Raw genomic sequence first — 25,059 nt, 5'->3', positions numbered from 1 at the left:
AATATTGCCCAGAAAATAGAATGTAACTTCTTGAAACCGTAAAACCTTCCTAAGACATCAAGCTACAATGAACTATAGAAGCTTTATCAAATAATTTATTCATAAGTGAGAAAACACCAAGAGAAGAAACATTCTGCTATTCCTGACTCAAGATATCCAGTAAGAAATGTCTTCTCTCTGAAGGAGAGCAGCCTACGAAGTGCAGAGGACTCAGGCAGCTTACACTGAGATCTAGTTCCCCATCCTTTCCTGCTTGTTAACCTGGTGTAAACTGAAAAACCTCATTTTTCCAATTTTCCACTCTTCATTCGATCAGTGAACAATGTTTCCTGAACTGAAGAAATGCTTAAAAAAAAAAGGATGTTCTAAACAATCTTTGATTCTGATTGCTCACCATCTATCTATACCTCCTTTTTGTACTGTTAACCTAATTACCTTTTGGAGAGCTACCTCTTCCCCCTAGGGATATAGTCTGGTGGGACAATTAATTAGATTCATGCCCACTCCGGCCAGGACAAGGGTACATGTCCTAAGCCAGGCCTGCTGGACCAGGCTATAAACTGTCAACCAGAGAATAAAAAGGCTGGAAATGGTTTTTGAGTTCATTCGCTCCACTCCCAGCATAGAATGAAACTGGTTTCTACCTGTTGTAAGAGTCTTCCCTTTGAACCTGTAATTCTTGGCTGATGTAGTCTTCCAACTATTGCCCTTTTTGTTTTAGATGGAGTGGTCTTCATTATTTTCAAAGAGTTGTAAAGGAAACAACTGGATTGTATTACACTTCTGTACTTCTACATTGAGAACCTGATCCTCAGCTTCAACACAGCTGACCTCTTCTTTCCTGAAACTCTTTTCACTTGGCTTCCAAGACATGACACTGCTGGCTTTTCTCCTTCCTCTACCCAAGGCTTCTCAATCTCTTCTATTTGCTTCTCTGGCTGACAAACAATAGAGTGACTCAAGTCTGATTCTAAGGCACATTTCTTTCCAGATGTACTTCTCTCTCCCGGCAATCTCATCCATATTCATACATTTAGTTAGCCATCTAAATGCTGATGACTCTTAGGTTTATTCCTTTGGCCCAGCCCTTTCTTCCGAGCTCCAGAAAAATACCAAAATGCCTATTCAACATTGTCACTTGTATGTTTCAGAGGAAACTCAAGTCAACAGGTCCCAAACCAAGCTTATGCTCTCTATTATGCCCATCACTGCTGCTCCACAAAAAAGGCCAATCCATCCAGAGATACTTATCTCATTGAAAGGTACAACCATCTACCTAGCCAATGAAACTATAATACTAGGAAACTAGAAATCTTCTTTTTAGCAGCGTCTTCTGCTTCTTTAGAACTCGTTATTCCCAGTTACTAAGTTCTTTCCTTTCATCTTTTAGATATGTCTCAAACATGTCCAGTTCTATTTTCACCACTTTTACTTTAGTCCAAGCAATATTCTCCCACTGGTCTCTCCTAAGCATCTTTGCACACCCCTTTAATGCCTTCTTTGCCTTAGAGCTAAAAGTGATTTTTCAAATGCAAATGTATGATAACTCCTTGAATGGTTTTGCCTTTCCCCTGGGACAAAGCCCAAATCCCAACCAGGTCCTCTGCAGTTGGACTCCTGCCTACCTGTTCTCTCAATCTTATGCCCCCTAACTTGTCTACTCTCCAGCTGCACTGACTTCCTGACAGAGAAGAGATGTTATTTTTTCTCTGCTTGAAGTCTTTTCATGTCTTGCTGATTTCCCCAAATTATTAGCTCAAACCAGTAACTGCCTCAAGAAAGTCTTCTCTAATTTTCCAGAGTAAGTGAGGAAACCCTTCCCCATTATATACTATCTCTTCTCTAGTGTACATTTCACAGCTATGATTAATTGTGCAATTTGATTTTGGCCTCCCCTATAAGAATGTAAACTCCATGAGAGCCAGGTCTATAAGATCTTACGCAGTATGATATCCCCAGCACTTAGCCTAAAGCTTTGTAAATATTAGACATGTTTAAAATGTTTATGATTTTTCATATTATTCACTGTTGACTCCCAAATTATTAACCCAGCCTTAACTTCTCCCTAAGTGCCAGGTTCATTTATTTAATAACCTACTGAAGCTCTTCACTGGAATATTTATTTATTTAAAAGATAGATAAATTGATTGATTTTAGAGAGAGAGAGAGAAAACACATGTGCATGCATGAGTGGGCAGAGGGGCAAAGGGAGAGAATCATCAAGCAGACTCCCCACTGAGTATGGAGCCTGATGCAGGGCTTGACCACGACCCATGAAATCATGACCTGACTTGAAACCACACATTGGATGTTTAACCTATGAGCCACCCAGGCACCCCTTCACTGCAATATTTAATAAGCAACTTAAATTTAACATGTCTAAAACCTCTCAATTATGAACCATAACCCCTAAAATCTATCCCTTCCCCAATCTTGCTCATATCAGTAAACATCACCACCATTCAGCCATTCTTCAGGTCAAACATAGTGACTGAAGTTATCATCCTTGATTCCTCTGTCCTTTACATCCCATATCCAAACCATCAATGAGTTCTATTAACTTTACCTTTGAAGTAGATGTCCTAAATGTGCTCCTGACCACTCCTACACTACCACCCTAATCCAAGCCTTTATGGTCTCATCAGAACTACTGTAGCAGCGCCTCTGACTATTTTCCACAAAGGGCCAGAGTGTCCTCCTCCCACCTCTACCCCAGAAATTCTGTAAGGCAGGGTTTCTGTTTAATCCACAGTGCTTACATACCCACTGACTAGCACTAGGTGAGTCAGATGAGATAAAGAGTAAATATCTGCTAAATGAATGGAAATTTTAACTCAAATGCAGATTCTTGGGCTCCATCCCTGGAAATTCTGAACCTGCATTTCTTAATCTTCAACAGGTGTCTGATGACTGAACTATCAGGCAACCTGAATCCCTCTTCTTGGAGTACTTCAAGGTTGTCCAACTTGCTCTCACTCAGGATCCGTGTCTTAGTAACATACACTGAGACCTCTGAATTGACCCTCAGACCTCAGACTTGAAAGAATGAGAAGTGAAGCCAAATCTTCAATAGAGAAAATAATTTCATTAGAACTGGCCCATAATCAAAAGCACAGCTTGCCTGAAATGGTGAGGAGGGGTTAAGTACATATAATTCTTTATTTCCCATACTTCTAGAGTTAAAACATTAATTAAATCCATAGACTGAAAAAAATTAAAAAATTTAACCTCAGCTACCATTACACCTTCCCAAAGTTCATAGGCAATGGCAGCATTGATAATGTTCTCCTCCTTCTTTTTGTGTTTACTCTAGTGCAAATATTAACAGTCAGGGAAACGCCAAACTGCAAATAATGAAATGGAAAATAAATCCTTAGTTGCACAGCAGAGTTTTAAAAAGTGTTTTTCCTAAAGATCTCATGCTTTCTGCCACACAAAAACTGTTCTGGAATGCTACACCAAATCTAATTTGATGTAGTAGGTTAAGGATTAGTCACATATTTACATATCTTAATAAGAAAATAAGTCAGGAATGTGGCTGCATATAAAATTACCCAGCAAGTTGATAACACTGAATGCTCTAATTACTGAGCAAGGAGGTCATCAAGCTCTAAAACTCTTATAACTATCCTGTAATATTTTAAGAAACAGTCTAATCCCTGACTCCCTACAAGCACTTTCATTCTTCCTTTGTAAGACATTTTCCTAAGTTTAAGTCATTCCAAACTTTCATCAGAATTAAAACCAAGGTTTTCTTGGTTTAATATGATTCACATTCCAACTTTTTTTTTTTTTTTACATTCCAACTTTCTTTTAGAAGAACAGATAAATATACTTTCATCATTTTCAGGAAAATACAAACATAAAACCAAATAATTATAGTTCTTTCCTTTAGTTTTCATTTCAGCATGTACTGAGATCATGGGCTTCTGCCATACATTTTTTCTTAAACTTTTGAGTCAGATGAGGTGTTAGAGGCCTTTCAAAAGCAAGAAGGCCTCAAGTGATTTGAGAAGTATAATAGTTAATCATAAGCAAATGATTCTACTTCGTGATTTGCCCAATTTCTGAAAACCACATTCTCCAACAGCCTAGCTACATAACAAGGTACTATCTTCTCTAACCTCCTCTTGGTTGGCTCCTCCCAGAAATCCCCATTACCTGAGCGGCTGGTTCTCTGGGCCCAGGTCTGTAAAGCCCATTTCCTCTAGTTTACAACGCCTATAAAGTTCATAATGCCTCATGTGGGTCTGTTCGCGCAGATCTTCCATGTTGGTACAAATGAGCATTTCCCGGAGCTTTACAAAGTCACAGTGGTTTTCATTTTCCACTAGCCAGAAAAATAAGAAAACAGCAACACCAATTTTTAATTCCTGGCACATAGTATTTGTTGAATGAAAGAATCTATAAAAACACTCTGAAATAACAGTGAAATGATAAGTCTAAAATCTATGATTGTTTTATACAAGTAACCAACAAAGAAACTCTTGCATTATACACGCTGAATTATAGGCAATGTAAATGAACAGATTAGGAGACTGCTTTAAATCTAGTAGGCAAGGTATAAACAGGTAAGAAATACACTATGTTACCATATGCTCCAGTTATTTCACTAATATTTTGTTTGCAGTTTACAAACCATCCTCAGGACATTTTACAAAGTGCTTAAAGAGTCTGTAACATTATTTTACTAAAACTTCAAAGTAGTAATTCTGCATACTCCAGATACCATCTGTACATGCTATAATTATCAAAAATTTTTAAACCATGCCACAGTTACGGTACTGTGTTTGACACCATTCAAATCAGTGAATAAATATATTTAGTTCTCCTTACACAGTCCTTCTTCTAGACTTATGATGACCAAAAGACTAGAAATAAATGTGTTACTATACCAATAGTTTTAAGCACGATTACTATTTTTATATTTTTTATACACTAAAAATGTTGTTTGTCAGTACTTCTTATTAACTACAAACTTGTCAACTTAAAAAAGCAGCAGCACTGGGAAACCAGTACCTAGTAGGGGTAACTCATTCCCCGTTAATTAGTACCACAAGTAAATGAACCAGACAATACTAATCACTTATTCATACAATGCTAGATAAATCTTAAAAATTTTTTAATTGGTTGACTAGTTTGTTTTGGAAATAGTTGGCAATACTCTGATGACTAAGATACTTTAATGTACAAGATGGTTTATTATGTCTAGAAGTACCTAGTATTTAGTTTATGCATCATGTTTAAACACTAGTATTTATACTCAAATTCTGTTCAAAGTACCTGACTAGTGTTTCCTACTTTCTGATTGTCTTGTCACACCAGGCACAAAATGTGTGTAGTATAATGCAGAAAATGGGGAAGCTCTGCCCAGCCTCTATAGACTTGGCCAAAATAGAACACATTTCACTTTTCTGATGACTAAATCATAACCCAAAATAAGTATCACCTCAGAGAATGCACAGAAAGTAAACTTTCAGACTGTTAGGTGACATACATATTCCTAGGCATTATTCATGTCATTTACCTTGTACCACACCCCAAGGGTACTGGCGAGCTTTGACCATCTTATTTCCAACTTTTACCTCATCCATACTTCCTACAACAGCAAATGGCAAATGTCCCTGGAAAGGAACCATGATACCAAATCATATCTCACACCATTGTGATAAATGACTAAAAAAGTTTTATGAAAATAACATATTAGAGAAAATTTACTAAATAACAAAGTTATTAACTGAAATGATCTGCTGTGCCTCTGATTTTTAAATTTGGCAGTGAATATGTGCCAACTGTTCTATAAAAGTACATTTTAGGCCCCATAAAGAAAATTATTTTTTGAGCATTCCCCACATGCAAGGTATTATGCTATAGGAATAAGGGAAAAAAATCAGTATTATCTCCGCCCTAAAAGACAATGTTAAGGAAATTACACACATACATATATTCACAAACACAAAATAAATAACAAAACTATCTATCTATATTTAGTGTATGCATAGATATATGATACTAATACAATGTCCCAAGCCAGTGCTAAGTACAGTAAATGTTACATAAACTTGGATCACTGTGAGCAGGAAGACAACCCAAACTGGAGATGGATCAAGGACAGTAAGAACTTAGGTGAGGAAAAGATTTTGAACAAACACATAATAGTTAGCTTTAGGGCACAGTGAGTAGACCAGTCCGTCTGAAGCTGAGGATTAATACAGGACAAAAGTCTAATGTAAAACTACTAAGTATTATGTTTAGTAATTGACACTTAGTGTCTTAATTGTGCCTTTCTGAAAAATGATTCGAAGTGAGCACAAAAAATAAAATTAGATCTAAAGACAATATAACATATAGGTATTGAGATCACTTCTTTTCTATTAGTCAGCTTTATATATATTTAAATAAAGTATCTTAATGAAAAGTGAGAAAAGGAAAAGGAGAAGTGGCATGAACAGTTACTGAATGTTACTGTGTTAGGCAGTGAACAAACTATATCCTCACAATGACCCATTCGCAGGTATTAACCCAATTTTGTAGGTAAGTGAACAGTCTCAGGAAGGTTAATAACTCCCACAAGAACTATGGCTAAGTCAAAACCAATAACCCTTTAAAATATAACCAGATACTTAAGAAATTTAGTAGCCCGAAGAAAGTAACACAAAGAACTTAGCCAACTTCAATTATATTAAATGAAAGTTTATGTCAATGTTTAATACGTAAGTCTGACACTGTAAGGAAGGATGAGCTTAACTACCAGATTAGAAAGGTGTCCTTAAAGATTTTAAGATTCCAAAGCATTCCAAGGGAGAGTATAGACTTCCCATGTTTTTAAAGACAGGGTAAAAAGCATCTTTCTAAGGCAATTAATAAGTACAGTACCACAAAAGGAGTATCCCAGCCTTGCCAATGTATCATGTTATTTAGTTGAAAGTAGAGGAAAGAAAATATGCTCAAAAATATATTCTCATATATTTTTTCCAATTCTAGAAGTCTTTTTGGAAGATATAAATGAAAATGTGTTAGTAGGAAAGTCACTTATAAATTAATCTTTTCACATGTAAACAGAATTAACATTCAACTAGGAGCTTACATTCATTGAAGCATTGATTTTAGCAATAGTTTCATCATCTGTTGGGAACTGATATATCTGGACACCGTTGCTAACCAATTCACTCATGAGCTTAATCTTAAACTTCTGTAATTCAGCTTTAGAAATTGCATCTGCTTTGGCAATCACTGGTATAATGTTTACCTATCAATAATAAAGAAAAACAAAATATTGTAATTGAGGATTTACTTTTTAATTCTGTAGTTTTCACATTCAAAACCAGTCAATATCTGACAAACTTCCTTAACCTAGATTAGGGGATGAACACACTATGTATGGTCTAGCTCACTGCCTGTTGATATAAAGAAAGATTTACTAGAACACAGCTAGGCCCATTCATTTACATATTACCCATAGCCACTTTCATTCTCCAATAGCAGAGATAAGTAGTTAACCTCAGAGACTATATGGCCTGTAAAGCTTAAAGTATTCACTGCTTGGTTCTTCACAGAAAAAGCTTATCAATTCCTAACCTAGATAATCGCTGGCTGTCAATGTCACCACATTCTCCTACACAATCATTCCTACAGATGCGGGCCTTAATAGTAACTGCTTTTAAAAAACAGAGTTCTTATAATCAATCTTACATTTGAATTTAGGGTTAGAAATCTTACATTTTCAAAAAAAAAAGAAATCTTACATTTTCTTCTCTTTCTCAAAGTCTCTTATAATTCTATCACATACCAAATATAAGCAGGAAGCTGAGATCATCTGCTTAATTCACTAAGTATTTTTTTAATGTCTAGTTTTTTTTTAAAGGATTTTATTTATTAGAGAGAGAATGGCAGAGACACAGGCAGAGGGAGAAGCAGGCTCCACGCAGGGAGCCCTATGTGAGACTCAAACCCAGGTTTCCAGGATGAGGCCCTGGGCTGAAGGCGGCGCTAAACTGCTGAGCCACCTGGGCTGCCCTCACTAAGTATTTTTTATGTCTTAATAATCTAAGTACTAAATAATCAGGGTAAATGATCCCTCGGCAAAACTATGAAGCAAGTGAGTTTCTTCTTTGCCTCTCATTTTGGCAGATCCCCTCCCCAATGGATCCATGTAATCTGTACTCTGTTGTGAGAGGCTCCTACCTAGATGTTGAAGGAAGAACATTTTATAAATACCAACTGAAAATTCTGATGACATTCCCAGCCTTAAAGTCCTATTACTGGCCAGAGAGGAAAAAATCCGGTGTCATGAAGACTAACTTTACAACATTAGTCCCATAGAAGATTAATGTCTCCACAAATGTAGGGATTTAAAGGCTTTTTGTTTTCTTTTTTTTTTTTTTTAGATTTCATTTATTTATTTGAGAGAGAGGAGGAGAACGAGCAGTGGGGAGGAGCAGAGAGAGAGGGAGAAGCAAACTTCCCGTTGAGCTGGGAGTCCGACATAGGGCTCAATCCCAGGGCCCTGGAGATCATGACCTGAACCAAAGGCAGATATCTAACTGACTGAGTCACCCAAGAGCCCCTACTTAGTTGGTTTTAGTGAAAAACTTCAGGCTAACTAGTCATTGTATCATGAGAGTGAGATACCAATTTAATTTTCAGAATGAAAAGGAAAAGAAAAAAAAATCAATCCTATTCTTAAATTTCTTGCTCTTCTCCAATTTCACACTAACTTACTGTGTATATATGGATTTATTATTCTTATAAATATGCTTCACAGGAAATAAAGATTTTTTCTTTACCCATGAAGACTTACCAGCAACTATGGGTAAACAGCTTTCATGCTAAATTAGTTAAAGTACATAAAAATTTGATGCTAAGTTCTTGGTTTCAGTATTATATACTTAGATTGTCAATAAATTATGCCAGGTTAATAACTTATAATTGATTCCACAGTAAATAGCGAAAGCACACTGTAGTTTAAGTGCCTGACATTAAGCTTTTCATTGCCAAGGTACTCACTTCAAAGACATGCATGTCGAACAAACATATTGCCAACCCTGTGGCACAGCTATTATCAAAACTGTATAAGACACAAAGCCACCACCCCCCGGAGAGTTCCCCTTTTAGGAAACCAAGGTGACCTGGATAACTGAGCACTTGAGTGACCCTACTTCTTCCTCCCCATGCCCTAATCCCGCTCTTATGCTTTAAATTTGCCAATAGAGTGTATCTGTGAAACCCTAGATACTTGACCCTCAACCCTAATAAAGGCAGAGCCCAGATTCACACTTGACCTCATCGTGTGGCCCTCCAGCATGTTATGTGCCCTCCAGGACCTGTGAGTAATAGATCTTGTTCTTCAGAGTTCTCTCATTGTATCTGGCTGAAGTGCATCCTGAGATCAGAGTAAGAGCCACAAGGGCTGGCCCAGCCATGACACTGGCCCTGGGGAGGATGTCTGTGGGGCTTGCCATGGGTAATATGGTTGGGGGAGTACCTCAGGCATTCCTAGCCAAGAATATCACTGTAATTAGGCTGGGAGGGTACACCATAGGCTGAAAGCTACACACATGTTTATTTGTACATTGGGGGGAGGGAAAGAGATGTTTCACACTGAGGGTAACTTGTCACTGTTTGCATAAGGTAACTTTTATGTGAAGCAATGGAACATTCTGCTTTTAGGGACAAAAGACAAGCTATCAGTTTAATTAATCCTCACATCTGCCCCTTCATTTTTTATTTTAGAGTTGAGGAAATGGAGGCTCAGGAGGCTATAAAAACTTGCTGAAGAACACAAAGCTATTAAGTGACAGAGCTGATACATAAAACCTGCCTCCACTGACACCAAATTCTATGCTGTTTATAGAGATTATATTATGTTGCTTCTGTCTAGCTAAGACAAACTCACACATGCTTGATTTTATGTTATTTTATGAATTTCCATATAATCAGACTCAACTATGAAAATACTGGATAAATGGTTATAACATCTGATCAGATGAGTAGACTATCACATAATCTTCATCAAGTTTTGGCTAAAGCCAGGGGACTATGCAACTAGCCAAAAGTCAATCAACCTACATACCACAACTTCACTAGCAGCTTTATGCTTTCCATATCGATTTCTACACAGAAAGTAGTACTTGCCTTCTTCCTGAATCCTATCTCATAAAATCATTAGCCAGGATAATGAAAGCTGCATTTCTTATACCATCAGAGGTTACGGGAAAACTGTGTGGAGTCTTTTTAGTACAAGATCATAGACTTCAACCACCTTTTACACAGATTTTTAAATCAAGTAAGTTAATTTGTAGATATTATTTCTCATAGCTCCCTGCATTTATATATAACTCTTTGGTTCAGAAATTAGTATAGTTCTTGGTATAGTTCAAATCAAAGCGTAATATACTATAACACATGATGAAACATTAGACCTTCCTCTTTTTCTTTTTCTTTTTTTTAATTTTTATTTATTTATGATAGTCACACACAGAGAGAGAGAGAGAGGCAGAGACACAGGCAGAGGGAGAAGCAGGCTCCATGCACCCGGAGCCTGACGTGGGATTCGATCCCGGGTCTCCAGGATCGTGCCCTGGGCCAAAGGCAGGCGCCAAACCGCTGTGCCACCCAGGGATCCCCCTTCCTCTTTTTCAATGAACTTCCTTTTACTTAACAGCATCATAAAGTAAAATTAGTATCAAATAAATTCTGGCATGCAATTTAATTACTAAAAAACAGGACTAAAATTTTATGTTATTGTATTCTCTTTGCAGCTCATCTTTCAAACTGAGTTTCTCTGGAATAATCTAAGATCGAAACTTATCAACTGTTTTTAAAATGCACAGAATAAAAGTTAAAATATATTTACATGCTATAAAAATATTGTAAATAAATATTAAAGCATGATAAACTCATTCCTTTTCCAAGCCCACCTTGCTGTCAAGGCTCTTCATTGTTAAGAGATCCAGTGTCTTCAGAGAGTGACCTGTAGGTGAGATGAAATAGAGGCACACGTGGATTCGAGAATCATGGTAGTTAAAGAGAGAGCGCTTGATCTTCAGCTCCTCTTGGAGATAGGCCTCAAACTGAGCATCTATGTAGTCAACTATCGGTTGGTAGCTGAAAAAATAAACATTAAATTATTTAATCTAGTTTACTCATGCTACCTTAATAAGATATTTATGTAATTCTAAAGTGTGAGATCTATATTTTTAAGAATAAATAGCTACTATCTTTGCTAAACAGAGAACTTTAGTAATAAAACAAAGTGCACAGAACATGCATGTACAAAGGTAGTATTTCAAAACCATAAGTACAACCTGTGCTTTAAATTGCTTTATAGAAACTGAATGTACACAAACTCATTCTTACATATACTACACCCCTTACATATACTGCACCCCTTTCTGATAAAAGTTCCCATACTTGCCAGAGTGCTGAATGAGGCCAGGCGCTGAACCAAAACCAACATGGACATGACATGTTATTTAACCAACAAAAGTCATGAGTATTAATAACTTAAAAGATATTTAAGTCAAGTTCTATGATTTCTTGTTTCTTAAATCAGATTCATAAGACATAAAGAACAGCAACAAAATAAAGAGGAAAGGTATACATCAAATGAAAGTAACCAGTAATGCAGGCATGATTTTATTTTTAATTACAAAGGAAAGACACACACACTCTATGTTCTGAGTCCTTGCTTAGATCACTTCTCTCCCTGGCATGCCTTTTCCCACTAGCTACTTCATTCTGTTCATCCTCCAAGATGCGAATCACATCACACTCCATGTGTATGGGCACTTACCTTAATTTGTGAATGTCCCACTTGATTCTGATATACTAAATCACTACCTTTATAATTCAATGTTCTACTCTTAACTATTCTCATTAAGTAAATCTGGTTTTCCAAGTGAAAATAATAGCAAATTGTTCCTCTGTCAAATTCCCTGGACACTTTTATAATTATTTTTGTAGTCCAAATGGAGCTGTGCTTTGTGCAGCTAAGGTACTCAGTACATGTGCACAGAACTGAATTCTTCCATAAATCTGCTTGATCCTTCTAGTCCTTAAGGATCATCACCTCTTTTACTCTCACTGACTACCTTGTCCTTCCCATGCAGATGGTAAACCATGTGAGGACAGAGACAGTATCTTATACTTCTATGTTCTCCACAACACCTAGCATATGCTTTGAACATGATCAGAGAGAGTGTTAGGAACACCTGTATTCACTACCAGGAACACCATCCCTGGGAAATTTGTCTAAATATGATCCAACACAATTCCCTCCCCAAAATAATAAAACAGTTAAAATTAATCTGTAAGTACATGTTTAACATAAAAAATTCAAAGAGGTATTTATTAATGACTTGAAAGAGATTAGTAACATGACCCATTTTATGACCTAATGGCCACAGACAGTCCTCTACCTGACCATGCTGCATTACGCTTGTCATAAATGAAAATTGAAACATTTTCTACTAAATAAATAGCATACCGTTAGGAATTCTTCCACAGTAATTTGCCCTAGATTTCCATTTCCAATACACTGCAACTCAGTCTTCCAATGAAACAAAGGATAATGGCTTAAACTATAAAAATCATTGATCTTAAAAGCCTATACCTTCAGGGTAAGAATGAACTAGAAATTAACCTACAATTCCTCCCCACTCCCCAGGTTCTGTAGGAAAGGTTGCCCTGGCACTAAATGAAGCAGGGAAAATAAAAGGAAAGGAAAAAAAATAGTCCTTGAGAACTTAAAGCCACAGGGTCTGCCCTCACACATGTATGCAGCCCAGGCTCACAATGCCTCTTTGATGCTGAGAACCCCAAAACATGAAATGAGTTTAAGGATCCTCAGGGTATTAATGCCAACAGGGACCTAATATGAACAAATCCAAATCTGTTCAAAGGAAAACAACTTCATCTTGGACCTCAAAGTATCTCTGCAAATAGTATTTCAAAGACCATGAGAACTACAATAAAAATATCACCAAGCGTATATGGGGAAAAAGGCACAATGAATGAGAACCAAAGGAAAAAACAAACAGGGGTAAATAATTTATAATCTTATGTGCATAAGCCGAGAATCAATGAGAAATTAGAGCAAATTAGATCAAAACCCAAAGAAATGTAAATTATAGGTGTAAGAGCAGAAATAAGTAGGAAAACAAACAATATAAAATTGAGAGGACCAATAATAAAGCCAAAATTTGTAAAAGCCAAATAGACCAATAAAGCTTTGTTGAGACTAATCAAAGGGAAAATAAAACAAGCATGAATAACCCAAATCAGAAAAGGAAATGCAGATATCATCATAGATGATGTAAGCAATCAAAAGATATTAGGAATATATTATCAAATATTTTAAGTAAATATCTTTGAAAATTTGGATGAAATGGACAGATTCTTAGAAGAATGTAATATTACAACTGTCTCTAAATAAAACAACTCTAAATTGTCCTATAATCATTAAAGAAAATTAAATTAGTAATTAAAAATCTCAGAAAACTCCAGACTGAAATGGTTTTATTAGTGAGTCCCACCAATCACTTCAGGGAAAAATAATTCTGATTTTATACATAATATAAAAAGAATATAAAACTCTACAAGGCTAATTTACCAATGAAAACTCAGTTACTATAATTCATCTTGTTAAAGATTAAAGAAGAAAATGTACAATCTTCTCTACAGAATGCAAAAACAAAAAATATCTGATAATATTTATTCATGATAAAAAAAAAAAAACACCTCTCACTAGTAATACAATGGAACTTCCTTAGGCCAATTTAAAAAAAAAAAAAGCAAATAAGCATTATAAATGGTAAAAATAAAACTCTCCCTTGCATTGAAACACGTCAAAGATAACCCATTAATACCACTGATTATCTAACATACTATAAGTCCTACCCACACAATCAGGTTTAAAAAATGGGAGACAGAAAAATAAAAACTATCTTCAGCCATGATGAAGTAAACCAGGACTGGATTTACTCTCCCACTCTGAACAACTAGAAACTTGGATAAAATACAGAAAAAAAAAAAAAATGCTTTCAGACACTAGACAACAGGCAATATATAAAAGTGTTTGTTGAGAAGGGAAATAAATGAGATAAGCTTCATGACTCCCCCAGCTTACTGCCGGAGTTTCCAGGAACAGCACAAAAGAGCATAGAGCCTAGCAAACTCACTGAGTTGAAACCGAAACAGGAGTTCAGGGAGGCCAAGGCAACTAGAATTTTAGGCAAGAACACTGAAAAGAAGGCAGCTGCACCAACAGAAGATCTAGATAGACGGTGGTTCCCTCCAGTCTGTGGTGAAACACTAATTTTCACATACATGTGAGGAAAGAACCCAAGACTATGGATATTTCCTATATTATAGTCATGATGGTAGTTACAAAACTATGTATTTGTCAAAATTAACTGAATTGTACACTAAACTCAGTGCATTTAATTTATTCTATGTAAATGATATATCAATAAAACTTATTTTAAAACAGAGAACAGAAATATAAATTCATTACTTGTAGATTATACTATTATACATACATAGAAAATCTACACAAATTTGGAGATGAATTGTTGGAATTAATCAGAGAATTTACAAAAGTCACTATCTGCAAAATCAACTCTTTTTCTATACACCAAAACAGAAAATGAGGTATTTCTAAAAGATATCATCTACAGGAGCATCAAATATACCAAATATCTAAGAATAAATTTAAGTAAAGCTGTCTAAGACCTCTGCATATAAAATTATAAAGGAATTATAGAGATTTATTTATTTATTTATTTATTTTTAAAGATTTTATTTTATTTATTTATTCATGAGAGGCACAGAGACAGGCAGAGACATAGGCAGAGGAAGAAGCATGCTCCCTGCAGGGAACCTGATGTGGAACTCGATTCTGGGACTCCAGAATCAGGCCCTGAGCCAAAGGCAGATGCTCAACCACTGAGCCACCCAGGCATCCTAAAATTGTGAAGATTTAAAGTAACAGGTCACAGGCTTTTGACTCTACAACTAACCTGCTTTTTCTAGAAAATCCACATAAATGTGCTGAAAAGGCAAATGTAAGTCACATTAAAGGGAGTCACTTATGAAACTCTTTCCTCTCTAAAGCAAACTTTAGGAAATTAGAAAATTAGCTCTAATAATGAAAATATTTCAAAAAGGAAAAATAACAGAAGTTATTGCTTTACTCCAATCTATTTCCCTGTTTCATACTTTAAATTTCATACAGAATCTATAATCATTCTTTATAATACCACAGGAGAAATAATAACATAACATAAAATATAAACAACAATTTCACTATCAAACCTTTCCTGTAATGCTTAATAATAATGGACCTGGCTGATTTGCTTAGAATTCCACACACAGAGAAAAATTCACGCACCATGGATTTGGCCATTATATATTTGCCATTTTATGTCTTGTTTTTTTTTTTTTCCTTCAACAAAGTTAAGTCCTGCCTCAAAATTAGTACAAATCACTTATGTTTTTTAAAGATTTTATTTATTTATTCATGAGGGACAGAGAGAGAGAGAGAGAGAGAGAGAGAGAGGCAGGTTCCATGCAGGGAGCCTGGGACTCAATCCCGGGTCTCCAGAATCACACCCTGGGCTGAAGGTGGCGCTAAACCGCTGAGCCACCTGGACTGCCCCAAATCACTTATACACCAAATTGGCATATGAGAAAATAATTAAGGCAATTTTTGCCAAAATATACATTTCTATAATGTGAGGTTAAATTATGCTAAAAAATTAAGACAACTATATAGAAAAATGCTGATTTGTTAAGAACAAAACATTGCTGAATTATTAAAAAAGAAAAAGTCTGGAAGGAAAGGAAGACAAATGTGTTGAAATAAGAAAAACTTATTTTATTACAATAAGAAAATGTGTACCTCTCTTCTTTGTTTATTTGGTCACCAAATCCTACTGTATTCACGATGGTCAATTTCAATCGAACATTACTTTCATGGAGTTCATATGTCTGGGCTTTAAGTCTAACATGTGGGCAAAAATGTGAGGACTCATGGTCTTCAAAATTAGTATTAAACAATGTGTCAATCAGAGTTGATTTTCCAATTCCAGTCTCTCCTGAAAGAAACAAAGGTACATCTTCACAGGTGCAGAGGACAAATGAGAAAAAACAGAACTCCTAGACTGGTTTCAAGGATCCCAAATATTTCAAACATTCCAAAGGCTGAGTTGTCTTTTAAAGACATACAAGTTAAGGCTCATCCACCGAGTCATTAGCAGAACATAAAGTGAGTATAGATACTAAGTTACTCAGAACTCTGAGGAAAGCACTAAAATATTCAAAGAATAAAAACGTTTAAAGCAATACAACTAAAAAAAAAAAAAACTGATAAAATTTAAGTAACTGAAAAAAATCTGCAATCATGATCTCAAATTAATAGCATGAGCATCATACTACTTCCAGGAGTGAAGAGAACACAAGGAATGTAAAGGAATAATTTCAAGGAAGAGTCTGGCACTTACCCACACAGAGAATATTAAAACAGAAGCCTTGCTGAATGGATCTGTTGACCAGCTGATCAGGCAAACTCTCAAAGCCAACATGGCCAGACATAGTTAAAGAACGAATATTTCCCCTTTTTTGCTGAAGGAAAACAAAGACAACATCAATAATTTAAAAAAAAATAAAGAAAAACAAAAAAAAAAAACTTTTACTGAAATAGGATACAGCACATCTGAAAGGATAAATACAATTTACCAAAGAAACTAAGGATTTTATTATTATTATACCTTCACCAAGATACAACTATATTACGTAAATTTGTGAGGAACCTGTTTCCAGACCCTGAAAACACATACACATTTCTTACTCTCTTCCTACAATGGGAGTCCAGCATTATTTGTAACATTCAAATGTTTGATTTCCAAAAAATAAGAAAATACTCAGGTAAGCTATGGCATATTTACTCACAAAATGGAATGTTTATAAAGTTATTATAGATGTTTATGATAAATATTTAGTAACTTAAGTTTTGCATTAAAATATCACATGAAAAAAGTACAATACAAAATTAAACAGTTTCAGCTCCCAGTAGTGGCAGAGTAACTTATGTCATATTAATGTCCCTGCTAATAACAATCTATTCTTCCAAGTCAATGCAGTGCAACCAAAGGCCAACAGACACTAGAAGGAATGATACTCTTAGGAGGAAACCATGTAAGGTGAGATGCACATTTTCTCGGTCTTTCTGAGGGCACACCCCAATCACTGCTGCGCAAAAAAAAACAGACCTCCAGATACAAGTGGTAGTCTTACTGAGTTGAGAAGTTGGAAGTAAGGGAAGGCAGAAGAGCTGAAAATTGAAGAAGAAAATTCCAGAAATGAGGGAGTCCAAAATCTGCAAATTTGAGGCACTTGCCTCAAATCTCTGGCTAATCACTGAACTGCACAAAGACAGTGGGAACACAAAAGAGCCTAGCAAAGTGGAAATGGAAATTGGAAGGAGCTATGTAGAGTTTTTAAGAATGCCATCCTGGGGGGCTTGAATTTTAGCTCTGTAAATTAAAGGGGCTCAATAAACACTTCAGGCTTTCCACTAAAAACCTATATGGACCACATTTTAGGAGTAAGGGTCACATCCCACATCAGAAGTGTTCCCTAGTATACAACTGAAATAGACTTGCCCTAATAAAGCATATAACCATGGCTCAACATGAACAACGTAACAAGCTAGTATTTTACTACCTGCTAGAACCAAGGTCAACACTCTTCAGAAGAAGAAATCAGAATCCAGCACTCTGTAATGTACTATCCACAACAGCTACTATACAATAAAAAATTACTACAGAAGAAGAAGTAGAAAGATGTGATTCATAGGGAAAAAAGTCAATAGAAAGAGATCCATAAATGAACCAGATATTGAATCAGCTGATAAGAACTTAAAAATAACTATGATAAATATGCTGAAGAAGAAAAATATGCTTTTTTTCTACACAAAAAGAGATGGGTATAATGGGTGACAAATTACAAGGGAGATATAAAAGCTCTCAACAACAAAAGTAAACAAACGGAATTCCTAGAAGGAAAAATGCAACATCTGAAATAAAAAACATATTAAACAGTATTAACAGGAGATCAAACAATGGAGAAAAGATTTGTTCAATAGTTATTATCTAAGCATATTTAAATATCCTTATCTATCCAAACTAAAAAAATTTTGTAGAAAAAATAAAACTGTAATAAAGTCCCCCCCAAACCCCCCAAAAAACCTATGGGACAATATCAAATGATCTTACATACCTCTAACTGGAATACCATTTAGAAAAGATGGGGGGAGACTGGGGGAGGGAAGAAGGAAACATCTAATATAGTAACCAAAATTTTTCCAATTTTCAAAACATGCACTCAGAGATCCAAAAATTTTAGCAATTACAGACAGGTAAAATCCAGGGCAACCCACAACTAGGCACAGTAGAGCAAAATGTTTCAAAACAAAGTTAAAGAAAAACTTTACCAGCAACCAGATGTGGAAAGACATATTACACACAAGTAAAACATATAAAATGACTACAGGTTTCTCATAAGCTACAATGCAAAGCATAAGACAAGAGAACATCAATAAAATGCCAAAAGAAACAAATGGCAACCTAGAACTCTATATCCAATGAAAATATCATTCACAAATGAAAGTCAAAGGAAGATACTGTCAGACAAAAGATAAATTGGAGAAAATTCACTAAGAGTAGACTTACACTATGGGAAATGCTAAAAGTTCTTAAGAGACAGGAAAATGACAATATATAGAAAGGAAAATGACACCAGATCTACAAAAAGGAATGAAAACTAGGTAGAAATGTAGGTAAATGTAAGAGAATTTTTTTGTTGGTTTTAATTTTTTGAACATATAATTGCTTAAAGCAACAAAAACAACAATGTATTGCAGAATTTGTGATCATGGAGAAGTAGAATATATGACAGTGACAGCACAACAAATGGGAGAGGGAATAGAGAGCAAGCAACTGTTGTCAGGTTTCTCTATTATACATAAAGTATTATAATATTGTTTGAAGATATGTGTGGTAAATTAAAGCCTATGCCAATTACTATTTTTAAAAAACAAAAGAGCAAAGAGGTATAGCCAATAAGTCAATAAAGATGAAATGCAATAATAAAAATATTGACCATAAAGCACGAAAAAGAAAAATGAAATAATAAGTGGGACAAAGAGAAAATAGCAGCATATTGGCAAACTTAAACCTAGCCAAATCTATAATTACATTAAATGTAAGTGGTCTAAACCAGTGATGGTGGAAGTATTTGGTATCTGAGCAGTACAACAGGAAGGAGCTGATTTTTAAAATTTTATTTTACTGATTTAAATTTAAACAGCCACATGCAGCTAGTGGCTACCAAACTAGAGAGTGAAAGTCTAAATGTTTCAGTTAAAAAAAGGAAATTGTCAGACTGGATAAAAAAGCAAACTCAATTCTATGCTGTCAATATAGTAACTGATAAGCTGGTTCTAAAATCTATACGGAAATGCAGATGATTAAGAATAGCTACAACAATTATGCAAAAGAATTGTGGTCCTGTAACAATCTAGTTATTTATTTGTCTACTTCATCAAAATTTAAAAAGTGATCATCAAGGAATATGTAAATTAGAGATTGAAAGAAAATATATATTTGACACATACATGACAAAGCACTTATATTCAGAATACATACAGAATTCAAATGGTTTAATGACAATACATTTTTTTAAAATGGGTAAAGATTCAAACAGAACTTCAGAAAGAAGATAACAGAATACCCAATAAGCAAATGAGAGAGTGCTCAACATTACTGGTTATCAGGGAAATGTGAATTAAAACTACAGTAAAATATCACTGAACACCCACTAAAATAGCTAAAATTTTAAGAAGCTGATAATGTCAAGTATTACAGATTATGAAGTGGAACTCTGATAAATTTGCTGGTGTGAAAGCAAAATGGCACAGCCACTTTGGGTAACAGGTGGGTATTTTCTCATAAAGTAAAATACACATTACTATACAACCAAAAAACTATACCTGTAGATACTCAAGATAAATAAAAACACATATGAATGTTCATGGTAGCTTTTTTTTTTAAGATTTGTTTATTTATTTATTTATTTATGATAGACAGAGAGAGAGGCAGAGACACAGGAGGAGGGAGAAGCAGGCTCCATGCCGGAAGCCTGATGCGGGACTCGATCCCGGGACTCCAGGATCACGCCTTGGACAAAGGCAGGTGCCAAACCGCTGAGCCACCCAGGGATCCCCTGTTCATGGTAGCTTTAATCCAAACAGCCAAAAACTAGAAACAACCCAAATATCCAACAGTTGGTGAATGGAGAAATAAAATGTAGTATATCCATACAATGGAATACTAAACTACTGATATATGCCACGATATGGTTAAGTCTCAAAAAGTCTCAAAAATTAAGTGATTTACTTACCTTGATTTGACAAAGAAAATAAAAGTATATTTTTCATATGTTCTCATATACATGAATATGGATAAAAATCTTTCAAGGATAGTGACAGACTATGCACAGTGGTTATTACTAGGGAATGGTCTTGGAGGTAGAGGTGAGAAAGATTCACTATTTATATGATGGGTAGAATTCTAATACAGTCCCTGGTGTACCCACACCTTCTGTTTTTTTTTTTTTTCAAACACTAAGTACTGCTATGAAGGGATTTTGCAGATGTAATTAAAGTTCCAGATCAGTTAACCTAAGAAAGGGAGATTATCCTCGGTGGGCAGGTGAGCCCTTAAAAAGGACTGGGAACTTCCAGGTGAAAGAGATGTGAAGCCTGAAGGGGATCTGACATGGGGTTCTCTGCTGTTGTATGGACAACAGAGAGTTATATGGCAAGAATTTAAGAATGCTCTTTAGGAGCTGATAGCAACCAAACAGCAAGAAACTGAATCCTGCCAACAGCCTGAAAGAGTTTGGAAGGGGAGCTTCAAATAAGAACCCAGCTAGCCAACATCCTGAGTGAGGTCCTGAGCAGAGAAGCCCGCTATGTTGGCGTGGCTTTCTAACCTACAGCACTATGAGCTAATAAAGAGGTGTTATTTTAAGAAGCTAAATTCATGGCAATTTGTTATGGGGCAACAGAAAATGAGTACATTATATTCTCTTTTCTACTCTTTGAATCCCTTTTAGTCTTGTGTTTATTATTAAGAAAGTGAAGAAACACTATGCTTCCCAGTCATGAAGGTATTCAAGAAGATTAGAGTAATACATGTCAGAGTTTTTACCTGATAAGCACATGCTTATCAGCTAAAAGCTGAACTAAACGGCATACAGAATCCCTTCTAGTTCTAAAGCTGTAAGATTTCAATATCATGGAAATAAAAAAGGCTTTTTTTAAAATGTGGTGGTGGTCACCATAATTTAATGAAGAAGAGGGGCTAGAGAAAACGAGGACTAAACAATGACCATTCAGTGGATTACTAGTGACTGTGACAGCAGTTTCAGCAAAGCAATGTTAGAAGGCAGATAAAGAGTCATACCAAAGGTCTGCAAGGTGATAAAATAAAGATAGGGCAGACTATTATTACCAATGAGGGAAAAAAGATAAAAAGGATGGTAGTTTGGTGATCAAACTACAATTTATCAAAACAGTGGGGCCCTTAGCATGTGTGAAGGAAGAGGGAAAAACAAGAGGCCTAATGGGCATAGAACTAAAGAAAATTATTTCATCTTACCAAATTACTCATGCTTATATTTGCAATTTTCTATTTAAAGAATCATCAAAAAAATGAAAAAAATAAAAAAAAAGAATCATCAACTCATCTTTTTCATCAAGTTAAATTCACTCCCCTTTAAAATGTAAGTTTTAACATGAGTTACCAAAATCTCCATCCTATGCAGCCACACTTAGAAGAACCATTAAGGGCTGATCTCGCGCTCAGGAAGGCATCTGACAGCGCCATTCAGAGACGTCCTACACTCTGTCATTAAAGGAATTCTCTCCATCCACCAAGTTCTGCAAGCATGCCCAGCAAAAGCAGTGCTAGTCTTCCTACTCAATGCTGTGGGAGCAGTTAAAGTATTAATTTGCTTTATGTCCCATAGGAAAGAGACACCGTAAACACTTAATGATTATTCAATCCATTCTCGATTTGTAATTTCAATCAACATCAAAGTTAATTTACATTCAAGATACAAACAAAAGTCTGTTAGGTCTCTGAATAGCTATTTTAAAATCCTAGAGGGGTGTAAAGTACATTACAGATCTATTTAAAAGATATACTCACTTTCTGTTCATCATCAGATACTTGTGAGGACAGACAAGTTGTTTTTGTTGGCATGTGAGACTGAAAGAGCTGAAAAATAAAATTAAAAGATATTACTCCAAAAAACCCTATATCTAAATAATATGTCTATATTAAAAGGAATTCCAGTATTATCATTAACACCAAGTTTTGCCTTGCAATCTATACAACTTACTCATGCTTAACACCAAGGTTTTCTTGATGGATAAATATATGCAAAAGTAGATATAATATTCAACATATAACATATATCAATATACTTACCCACATATGCAAAAATACTGTAAAAGAGTAAACTCTCTTTTACATCCAAGAAGACAAAGAACATTACTTTTATTTAAAAGACTAAATTTACAGTGGAACCAGAAAAGACCCTGAATAGCCAAGGGAATGTTTGCAATAGTGAGGAATGAAGGAAGACAAGAACAAGAGAAGTGGTAATTTCAAAGCGATCCTGCCTCATAAACTGATACTTTTTAGTGTAACACAAATACTAAGGAAATGTGGCATTTTTTAAAAAGTAGTATTAATATGGATGTAGTAAGAAAAATGTAAACAGTGCCAGTAAGAAAATAATGCAAAATAAGTTCCTTTCCTACCCTTGATTTACTAGTACCTCAGCAGACCTACATAGCCTTCCAGAGTCAGACCATGCATGTATGAGTACCTGTGAGTGTGCAGGTGTCTGAATTTATACAAATGGTAGTCACCTCTTTCTCTGCATTGTGGTTTCTCCCCTTAATCTCTCATGGAGACTGCTTCACTATTACACAGATCTACTTCATTCCTTTGGTAGTACAGTATTCTGTTTTATATACAACAATATATGTGGATCTCTATTTTTATTTAAGCAGTCCCTAGTCTTTAATTATAATAAACTATGCTGCAATGAACAGCTTTGATCACATGTACGATGAAAGGGAGAATCTTACTACTGCACTAAAAGAAGAGTGTTTGGGCACCCTAAAGTGCCCCCAACCATACACACACATGGATTGCGATGCAATGTCACAGATACACAGGTATGTATCATGCCTGGATTTTACAGAATGCTGACAACAACCTCTCTCTGTACATTCTGGGTAATATAACCTTTTGAAGCTGGCCTTGTGACTTAATTGCTAAGTATATATATATATATATATATGTAAGAGAGAGGAGAGAGAGAGAGAGAGAGAGAGAGAGAGAGAGAGAGAGTGTGTGTTTCCAAATCCTGAGTAGCTAACTGAACACACTGTTCCTTTTTTTTTTTTTTAAGATTTATTTATTTATTTATTCATGAGAAACAGAGAGAGAGAGAGGCACAGACACAGGCAGAGGGAGAAGCAAGCTCCATGCAAGGAGCCCGATGTGGGACTTGATCCCGGGTCTCCAGGATCACACCCTGGGCTGCAGGCGGCGCTAAACCGCTGCGCCACCGGGGCTACCCTGAACACATTGTTCCATCATGAAATGACTCGTCAGTTGGAAGATGTCCTTAGGATTAACACTTAGGTACAGGCTGTATTTTCACAATTTAAAAAAGTGAAAAATACATAATGACACAATGTACATCAAATAGGCCTAAGGTTTTGTTTTTTAACTATATGTGCTTCATCTTCCTCCCTTCAGGCAGCTCCCTTGCCCCTAGTCATTGTGCAGCATGCATGCAGTAGCTCAGGTCCCTCTCCTATGCCAGAACACCAATCGGAGGAGGACAATCATCCTCTGGTTTCACTCATATGGGTAATATAAGAAATAATGAAAGGGATTATAAGGGAAAGGAGAGAAAATGAGTGGGAAAAATCAGAGGGTGACAAAACATGAGAGACTCCTAACTCTGGGAAACGAACAAGGGGTAGTGGAAGGGGAGGTGGGTGGGAGGATGGGGTGACTGGGTGATGGGCACTGAGGAGGACACTTGATGGGATGAGGACTGGGTGTTATACTATATGTTGGCAAATCGAATTTCAATAAAAAAAATAATAAACCCACAAACAATAAGTCTCACCAACTAGCAGAAGTAGCTGGAAAAAAAAACAAAAAAAGAAAAACAACAAAAACCAAAAAAAAAAAAAAAAAAAAGTGATAGCCGAGGGAAAAGAGCAGTGGTACTTAGGGAGATGAAGAAAAAGAGATCATTAAAAGCCAGAACAGTTTTCAGAAAAGACAATGATATTGCAATGAGTCAGGAAAGTGGCATATATAGCAAGAGAGAAGGTGGCATTTAGGGTAGAAAAAGAAAAATCCCTGAGCCACAAGAGGGAGGTAGAATTTAGTATTTGGAAAAAGTAAATAGTGAATATAAGAGTTTGGTGGGGGGAGGGGGAGTTCATTGCTCTCCTGGGCAGTAATGAATGAGCTTATGAATGAGGTAGAGAAACACATTAGGGAAAACAGATGAGTAGCTCACTGAGGAATTCTGAAGTGTCCATCTCAAGAATCTGACCTGTTGGTAAAGGCAAGTAAGTGCCACAGAAAATAACTGTCTGGGGGCCCTGTTCACAGCCTTGCCTTAGATAAACTAAGAGAATAGAACATCTCATGCTCAGTGCTACTTTCTGATGTCAAAAAATTATGGTGAGAAAGTAGCTCCGTGGTTTTTATATAATGACTAGCATATTTTTGTTAAATACTTGCTCAGTAAGCCGTGTGGTTGATAAGTAAAATTTGCTTAAAAAACAGGATAGGTTTTATACTAGTTCATCATTAAATTTTGACTAATAAAACCTAGGTTGTATTTCTGTCATTTATGTAAGTTCATTTCAAAGATCTGCTTGCAATAGTT

At 35.7% G+C, this 25,059-nt stretch overlaps 1 protein-coding gene across 4 annotated transcripts in view; it reads right to left on the bottom strand.

The window, feature by feature from the left end:
* Nucleotides 1-25,059, bottom strand: part of SEPTIN10 (septin 10) — a 53,630-nt gene that overhangs the window by 10,982 nt on the left and 17,589 nt on the right. For all 4 annotated transcript variants that reach the window (XM_072742597.1, XM_072742595.1, XM_072742596.1 and 1 more), the window contains exons 2-8: nt 22,275-22,343; nt 16,503-16,623; nt 15,902-16,097; nt 10,920-11,106; nt 7,088-7,249; nt 5,528-5,624; nt 4,162-4,330 (exon numbers count right to left, since the gene is read on the bottom strand). In XM_072742597.1, coding sequence (XP_072598698.1) covers nt 4,162-4,330; nt 5,528-5,624; nt 7,088-7,249; nt 10,920-11,106; nt 15,902-16,097; nt 16,503-16,623; nt 22,275-22,343 — 1,001 coding nt within the window. The remainder of the gene's footprint in view (nt 1-4,161; nt 4,331-5,527; nt 5,625-7,087; nt 7,250-10,919; nt 11,107-15,901; nt 16,098-16,502; nt 16,624-22,274; nt 22,344-25,059) is intronic.

Source organism: Vulpes vulpes, chromosome 16 (assembly GCF_048418805.1).
Source record: "Vulpes vulpes isolate BD-2025 chromosome 16, VulVul3, whole genome shotgun sequence".
NCBI classification, from domain to species: Eukaryota; Metazoa; Chordata; class Mammalia; order Carnivora; family Canidae; genus Vulpes; species Vulpes vulpes.
The sequence above is the reverse complement of the archived record's forward strand: the minus strand, read 5'-3'. Positions and strand labels throughout refer to the sequence as shown.